At 38.9% G+C, this 8,484-nt stretch overlaps 1 protein-coding gene across 1 annotated transcript; it reads right to left on the bottom strand.

Annotated features, from left to right (window-relative positions):
• Positions 1–1,069: 1,069 nt before the first annotated feature.
• On the bottom strand, positions 1,070–6,278 carry LOC146567845 (uncharacterized). Its single transcript, XM_085285720.1, has 2 exons — positions 6,231–6,278; positions 1,070–3,333 (listed from the first exon to the last, which is right to left on the bottom strand). Exon 2 carries the CDS (start codon positions 3,239–3,241, stop codon positions 1,070–1,072), a length of 2,172 nt encoding a protein of 723 aa, XP_085141846.1. The 5' UTR covers positions 3,242–3,333; positions 6,231–6,278.
• Between the last annotated feature and the right edge of the window lie 2,206 nt (positions 6,279–8,484).

The following is an 8,484-nucleotide window of genomic DNA, read 5'->3' as shown; positions in this document are numbered from 1 at the left end:
GGTTAACAAGTGAATGTCCACAGTTTACACTTTATTATCAGATTTTGTTAAAGCAGTTTGGCAGGAACAAAGCAAAAAGTAAAATAAGAACAATCAAATCACATCAATTCTACTCATTTAATGAACCCATCCTAACCTAATGCTGATTGTGTTCTTATCTTTGGTGGTGATAAGAAGGTTGGTGGTGACATAAACACTTGCAGCACTGAAAATGCGTTCCACGTCTGTGCTCTGTGCTAATGGAAATAATTGGGAAAGCAGGCTTCCTTGATAGATCTCACATTTACTTATATTTATAATCCACAGGGAAAATCTGAAGTGTCAAGGAGCTGCAAGCCACCTGGGAAATAATGGAAGTCCAAAGCTTTCTCAGAGTTATAATTCAACACTGTGATGATAATGACGATGATGAGCAGAAACAGAGCCAAATCCAAATCCACAATGATGCCTTTCTTTCAAAAGCACCAGATTAATGCAACCACATACTATCATATCATATGTTGCACTATACAAACGTACTGTCCTCACAGTTTTGGTCACTTACACATGTCACTGGAAAATGCATGAAATCTATCAGAACTTGCTAATAGGACCACAATTAGTAAATTTTCTGTTGTTTGGAAGATTGACTTTATCACCATGTTGTCTTCCTTCAACCCTCTGGCAGTTACCCTTAACAAACACGAGACTTCACAACAAACCAACATAACTACAGCACAAAATACAGATTTAGCAATTTAATCATTTTATATTATGTCTGAAAAATAAACAGTTTGTGTTTTACTGTGTTACTACCAAAGAGTCACGCTGAACATGGATGAAGTGTTAAGAAAACTATAAATATCTTCAAAAGCATCAGGCTTATTCTGAATATTTTTTAAAATGGGAGTTTTTTCCTTCCTCCTTCTCCTGTTTCATTTCCTCCATCTCTAGCTAATCATGGCAGGTGAAACAGCTCATTATGTTAAACTGTTTTCCATCATTCATTATATCAATGAAAACCAGATGAAATCTGAAGTGAAGTGTGATTTACTGTCTCCTCAAATGCAGCAACATTTACATGGATGCTTCAGACCAACCCAAGATGTTCACAGAGTAAGAGGTCAAGCTCACTGAGAAACTCAATCATCTGTGAACTGGCAGCTTCACCTTTCTTCCTCACAGTGTCGATAACACAACGAGCTCTGTTGCTTCTGTTTTGCATGGCGTCTGCTTCCTCCCTCTCAGCATCAGTTATCACCTTTTTCTCCAGCAGTCTGTCCAGCAGGCTGTTGAGAACAGGTGGTGATATCCCATCGATGAAGCAGCTCCGTACATTTAACAGCCTCTCATTGGGAGAGAGATTCAAAGGCATTTGCCCACAGAACGATTTTACTCTAGAAGGCAAAAGATAAACTTGTCTTTGCCACATGCTGGTGGAACTGATGCTTTCTCTAATAAATAACTGAATATTGTTCATGTTTCTTTCCAAAATCACCTGGAAGGATGGGAAGTAGTTGTCATAGGACTCTTCATCAAATTCGGCCTCTATTGGCTGAACTAGAACTGAGTCATCTTCAGGAACAGTGGACAGAGTGTAAACCTGCTTTGGATGCAGTTTACAGTGAGGAGATGTCTCTATGTACCTCTCATCTCCAACTAGTTTCTTCCTGGTGTGCAGCACATCTCTCAGAGCAACATTTTTAGGCAACAACAGCACGCTGAGGAAGGATGTGAGATCAGGATCAACTGGAGGTTTGTAGAAGAGCAGAACCAACGCTCGGACTGGGTCACAGGGAGAGTTTTCATCCCTGACATTACCGTAACCAGAAAACCCTGTGATGTTTATAACAACATGAGTTTCTGTTATCTGGTGAGGGGTAATAAACTCTATGCCAACATCATTCACATGAGCGACCTGCAAGAACTGACCTCCACCTGTGGAGATGAGCTCACAGTGTGGGAGATGAAGCTGACACACAGACTGCTGCTGACATTTGATGTCAAACAGGGGTCCTGCAGGCTTCTTGTGGTGTTGGGCCAGCAGCCTCCTGTTCCAAGGGACAGTCCTGTAAACCACGTCTCCTTCTGCCTTCATGACAAACACCAGGCCGGTCACACTGCACTGGTACAGGCCTGCACAGGAGCACTGGAACAGGTAGGTTTCATCATCAGACTCATCAGCAGCGATGATAGGTGAAAACTCCTTTAACTTCATGTCAGGTGAGCTTGCTGCTTGTGTTGAGTTGTTCTTTGGTATTTTGTTCAGTGAAGGAACGCTGTAGCAATCTGTGGAGGAGAGCTGGAGATCAGAATTATATGGCAGAGTTGTGGTACGTAGGATGTCTTCAGTTATGACAGGTGGATCTGCTTTTCCTGGTTTGTCTTCTGTCCATGAAACTGAAACTCTGCTTGTATCTTCTTCTAGTATTTCTTCTTGGCTGCATTCAGCTGAACAAGCAACAGTTGGGATATTGGACTGGGTGCAAGAAGGAAATGTGGAAAAATCATATATTTTACTGCCATTAGTGCACAAAGCAGAGTCCTGTAAGGTGGAGAAGCTGTGATACAGCAGTAAAGTAGTACTGTATTGCTGCATCTTTATGCTGCCTGGTTTCATCCAGGTGGATTGTGAGGAAATCCTTTTAAGGCAACGAAAATCAGGGGACGAAATAGTAGTGGAGGTGGAGTCGCCTTTAACTGATGCAAAAGAAAAAAACAAGTGTGTGTAAAGATGCCTAACAGGAGAAACAGATGAAAAGGTAGTGGAGGTGGAGTCTGGAGTCTTTAGCTCAGGCAACTGTAATTGATTTAGAACAATTCTGTCATTCGTGGAACAAGCAGAGTCCTGTGAGGTGCAGAGACTGTGACACAACAAGGGTAAAGGCTTCCTGTCTTGTTCCACAGTTGTGCTGCTGGGTTTTGCTGAGGTTGACTGTGGGGGGAAAGGATCAAACTTTGGAAGAGTACAGAGTGAAGAGTTAATGAAGGTGGAAGCTGGAGTTTGTTCAGTTTTACGTGATGATAGAAACGGTGCATTGTGCCGCCTTGACATACAAAAGTTTGGATTATGAATTGAATTGATTATGGTTGGTATATTTAGCTTGAGAAACTGTCTGTAAAAGGTAGAGATAGTGGTGAAAAGCTGGAGCACTCTAACAGTAGCTGTGTCAGAGGTCTCATTTCTCTCATTTTCTGTTTCTTTGTGGCTTTTTAGATCCATCTCTGTCCTTTGGTGAGTCTGAGCTTTCTTTGAATGCATTTCTTGTCTTGTTTCCGTGTTTCATCTTTAACTGTAATACTGCTTTTTCTTCATTGCTTGATTTGCACTTCAGTGGTCTTCATCAGCTGAGACTGGAAATCAAGAAACAATTGTCATCAGTGATCAGTAGATGCATTATCGCTTGATATCTGATTTCAGATAACACAAGGTTTACATTTTTAAAAAGACATTGTTTTCAAATTTGACCTTGAGTAAGTTTTGTGCGTTTTTAAATGTCATAATTTTATTGCACAGTTCTTTTGACTGTGATGATGCTTCTGTCTTTTCCACGGACTTTCAAAAAACAGCTATGCTTTATGGTTTAAAAGGTCCAAGTAACTCAACATTTTTTATCATGCATTAGAATAAATGACATGATATTGTATACTTTAATTAAATTTTTGATATTTTTGATTTTTATTCTTCCTTCTCCATGCAAATCCAGATGTTAAAGCTATCATGTTTCTGGATAGTGCTGCCCCTTAATAATCCTCTTCATTCTTATTCCTCTCATTCTCATTTTCTTCATTCATCGGCTTCTCAGGTTTCTCTCTGTCTTCTCACCACCCTCTCTTCACTTGTTAGTTCCTTTATTAACCGAACCTCCCTGAGTCGATCTCTCCCTCCTCTCAGAAGGCTGGTATCTTTCTACTGCCTAACTTAGGTTTTCTTTCTGCTTTGGTTTTTGGATGTCTTGTAGTTTTTTTTTAATTTCATTTACATGTGGGTTATAGGTTAGAACTTTTGTCCTCTTTCTTCTCAATTTTATACTTTATAGGGGAGACCGGGGATAGTTGTAACATTTTTGACATTTCTGTCTGTAATTTGGAGCTCGTTTAAGGTAGTGGATTCAAAATGTAATGCAAAGTATTTACATGTCTCGGCTATTAAATAGTGCAGCTATTTTCTCTGCAGCACAATTCCCCATTGCATGGTATGGTCTCAAACACGAAGAGTGAAATGTTACAATTAACCCCATAGTCTGGGTTAGTTGTAACACATCCTGGGGTGAAATGTAACACAATGAAATAAGGGTACTGACAAAACATTAACGTGTAATCTTTGTTTATTCAACACATGAATGCACTTACATCCATTCATGTAGCTGTGTGTGTGTGTGTGTGACAGAATGCAGAAATCTAGCTTTTGAACATATTCCAACCCCCCAAAAAAGACAAATTATGGAATTTTCTGCAACTGAATATTTCATTAATTTTGGTTGGTCTTCCTTGAGTTTGGCCTCATTGGCTCAGTGGGCATTATAACCTACAACTCTTGCACCAATTTTGAACATAACAATGAAGCTGAAAAAATGTAGTTGTTCACCAGCATCGCAATTCCATTACTTTTTATCATGGCTTACCTTGGTGTGGTTTGCAAAGTGCTTCAGAAAGATGAGGAAATCTGTTTCGTGCACCCATCCTGATTTATTTCCACTACCAGTACTTCCTACTGGTCCATCTATGACACAGTGGTCTGCATAATGTATGTGTGGGAACAAACAGTGGAGGAATTGTGTTGCCAATGGCATTAACCGCATATACAAAAGCGACCAGTGAACCTCTCTCTGCTGATGTCGTTGCCCCAACGTGTTTAATATAAGTTAAAGTAATAGTGTGGTAAGTTTTAACATCTGCATTATTGTTACAACTAACCCAGACTGTTGCTGTTACAACTGACCCAGACTCCTATAGCCACGAACTAGCTAACATTACAGCCAACGGCTAAAACATTAGCACTAAAGACCTACACAGAATATATCCCCACAGACATACAAATAACACAATTTAGGTTTGATGAGTTTAACTGCAAAGCAGATAATGCTATTAGAAATTGAAATAAAGTAGAAAAACTTACTTTTTGGCATACAAATTACTTTTTTTCATGTTAAATTGTCTGTGTTTGACAAAATGTGCTGATTTTTCACATGTGATAGCAGAACTGAGTTGGGCATGCACAGGATGAGTCGCATCATTTGAAACTTAGCCCTGATTGGAGAAATTAGAAGTGTTACAACTGACCCACGTTACAACTATCCCCGGTCTCCCCTACTCAATGTGTGAATCCAGTATCATTCATATATTAATAAAATTACTTTTTTGTGTTTTTATGCATGAATCTACAAGTTTCTGTTTTTCTGCAGGTATTTCTAAAAGCGAACATTAACTTGTAACACTCGGACATTCAGGGTGATGACTCAGAGAAGTGTTACAGCCCGCACCCAAAGCTTCACTGCACTCAAACCTTTGTGCCAGCTGTTGCAGCAAACACCGCAGTGATGGCCGCAACATCCGCCCAGCATATCGTGCCTCACTTGCTCTCTTTCAGCGGGCAACTCGCAGTTGTTTTGCAAAACTTCAAAGAAAGCGAGCGCTGAGAAGTAGTGGATTGTGTGCAATGAATTAAAGAAATGAATAGCGTGACGAAAGTGTGCTTGTAGTCGACCCGCAAGTGAATATGAGGGTAGCACTTCTACACGTATCTACAAAAATGCTGCTTTTTAGGGAACGGATTAGCGGCATTTCAATTTTCTTCAGTTGGGAAAATTAATTTGAAATACGAATAATTTGAGTTATGAGCTCCGTCACGGAACAAATTAAACTCATAAGTCAAGGCACCACAACACAATGCAAACGCTTTGCAGGGATGTTACCCAAGACTGAGACGTCTCCGTCAACTATGAGTTATTTCTTAGCCTCCTTAATCTGTCCCTATAAATACCACCCATATTAAAATAATCAGAAATGCTGAAACTAATAAATATTAAACGAATAATAAATGAAAATAAACTCACCAACTGAAACTAGACTGAAAATAAAACTTCAGTAATAACAAAAATATGCAAAGCTCAATTATGTCCTTGTCCAGTGTGATCTCTCTGTTGACGTTCAGACTTCAACTTATTATGTTTTTAAAGTGAATTACTGACTAAGTTTGATTGACCACAACACGGATAATGCAGATTACTTCTGAAAGTCAGCACTGATACCTTTTATATCTCTTCATTATAAACTCCTGTCTGTCATCAGTATCGTCTTGCATGCGGAAAGTGTCCGTAACTTCCTTATTGCCATTAAAACATTGCCATTAAAACAGGAAGCTGTCAGTAACTTCCTGTTGTATTGTCAGTGTCAGCGATGCCAATGATGAGCACTTCTGGAGAAACGAGCAGACAGTTCACTTGTTAAGTTAAAAGAATTCACAGGAGCCAAACATTTTGTCAGTCTAATAGTTTAACCACTTTGTTGTTAAATTTAGCGCTCGTCTTATTTAGCACCCCAACAACACAAATACTAACACAAACAGGAAATACTCCTGTGCTGTTTTTTCTAGCACTGAATACAAACCTGAGCCGTCATTTGTAAAATACAAAGTATGAACATGTATTTAAGTTGAACTTGTGTTTTAATCCTGCAGCTTCAGCTGCAATCAACCTCCTATGTTGTTCAATTCAGACATTTTAATATATTCAATTATTTTATTTTTTATTTTATTTTTCAATTTACTGGTTATTTTATTAAAGTATTTATTTTAATATTATTTTAATTTGATTATTGGTTACTATTATGCAAGAAAAGTAGTGTAAACTTAATTAGTAAAAACAAATATGCATCCATTTCGTTTTATTTCGATAACAACAACAACCTTAGTTCTCAAACACGAGAAGACTTAATGAGTGTTGTGGGTTTGGACTAATAAAATAAGTGTAGGGAGTTGAAGAGAGTCTGTAACCATAACTCTAGAAAAGTTATTTTGTTTTTGCATATTTAAAATTATATTTTATTTGTAGCCCTGGTTTAGATAATATTTAATGCTGATGTACCGGAAAAATTTTCCAACACTGAATATTCGAATGTAGATTCTGGCTCCTGGTGCATCAGTAAAAACTTGCGAATACTCAGTCAAACACACGTCAGTTAATTAAGACAGCTCAGATGTATAATTATATTCAAGCATTATGCAAGGATGTAAAATTATAAACAGCTTTGGGGAAGTTAAAACAGGCTGTAAAGTGTTTTTAACAGACTGACATTTCACCTTTCCTCAGACAGTCGCAGTGCTCCCGATCAGGCCAGAGTCTCATTGTCTGTTTTCATTTTTATTGGTGTTCGTGACGATCGGCTCCCGGAGTGTCAGACACGCCCTCTGTTTAGGTGTGCTCACGAAACCTGAAGCTATCAGAGAAATTATATCAATTATCAATGAGAGGTTTCTTATTTCAATCCACTGAGCATATATCTTTAGTCTTTTTATTTGTTTATTCATTTTTTTATATAAAAAGTGCATGTGGTGTATATGTTCTCTAGAGGGCGGCCTTGTATCAAGACAGGATTCAGAACTTTTTAAAATCCTCATTCGTTCTCATCATTTACAACAATAAGACTCTGATGTTCTCCAGCAGGTTTATGTTTCACATTTTTAATTTCAAAGAGATTATTATACCTTCAGGCTTGTTAAAAATGAGTCTGGAGGACCAGTAGCGGTTTTAGATACGGGGCGGCATCACGGGCATCGGCAAAAAAAAAAAATTGCTCGTACTCATGCTGCCCCGACATCAGCCAGCGCATATTGGGAATGGCACAAGCACCCATTGGTTTTCTATCGCCCATTTGCTGGGAGTAAGGGCGCCCTCCGTTTGCGAGGTGCGCCTGCTGCTTGCGGCACAGGGAGGAGAGGGCGGGGCGGCGGGGGAGTCTCTGACCGGATGGAGCAGCATCTAATAACCAACTCGCAAAATAAAACAAAATAAAAATAAACCAACAAACACGAAAACACCAGACATCATGATACAGACTTATAATTTGCACCGATGTTTTTCCTCGGTGCGCCTGCGCTGCTGAAGTCAAAGTAAACTTTATTGTCATCTCCGCTACAGTCCAGAGAGACGAGACGACGAGGCTCCAGTTACAGCAGTGCAAGTAAACAAACAATAAATATAAGAAGAGTAAGAAAATAAATTTAGAAAAGTATTGGCTGTGACCGACAAGCTTCTGGCTGTGAGACCAGAACTCACACATGTTTATTCAGACAAAGTGTTTGTCAGAAAGAGCCAATCAGAAGAAAGATGTCTTTAAGCAAACGGCTTAAGGGGGGTGGGGGGTGTCCTGCAGCAACAATAAATGTGTGATATAAGAAATTGAGAGGAAATTGTCAAAGATCATGTGTCTTTGAGTTATTCAGTGTCCTACTCATTTTTTAATGAAAAAAAAGTGTAAAAATATTATAATATCATATAACATCTG

The sequence above is a fragment of the Mchenga conophoros genome, linkage group LG9 (assembly GCF_057382185.1).
Source record: "Mchenga conophoros isolate Kocher_MC1m ecotype Shallow Benthic linkage group LG9, M_conophoros_male_GT1.1, whole genome shotgun sequence".
In the NCBI taxonomy this organism is placed as follows: domain Eukaryota; kingdom Metazoa; phylum Chordata; class Actinopteri; order Cichliformes; family Cichlidae; genus Mchenga; species Mchenga conophoros.
Note: the sequence above shows the minus strand (reverse complement) of the source record. Positions and strands in the feature narration are given on the sequence as shown.

Coding starts and splice junctions, on each gene's coding strand:
- LOC146567845 (XM_085285720.1), bottom strand. CDS start 3,241: ATGCATTCAAAGAAAGCTCAGACTCACCAAAGGACAGAGATGGATCTA.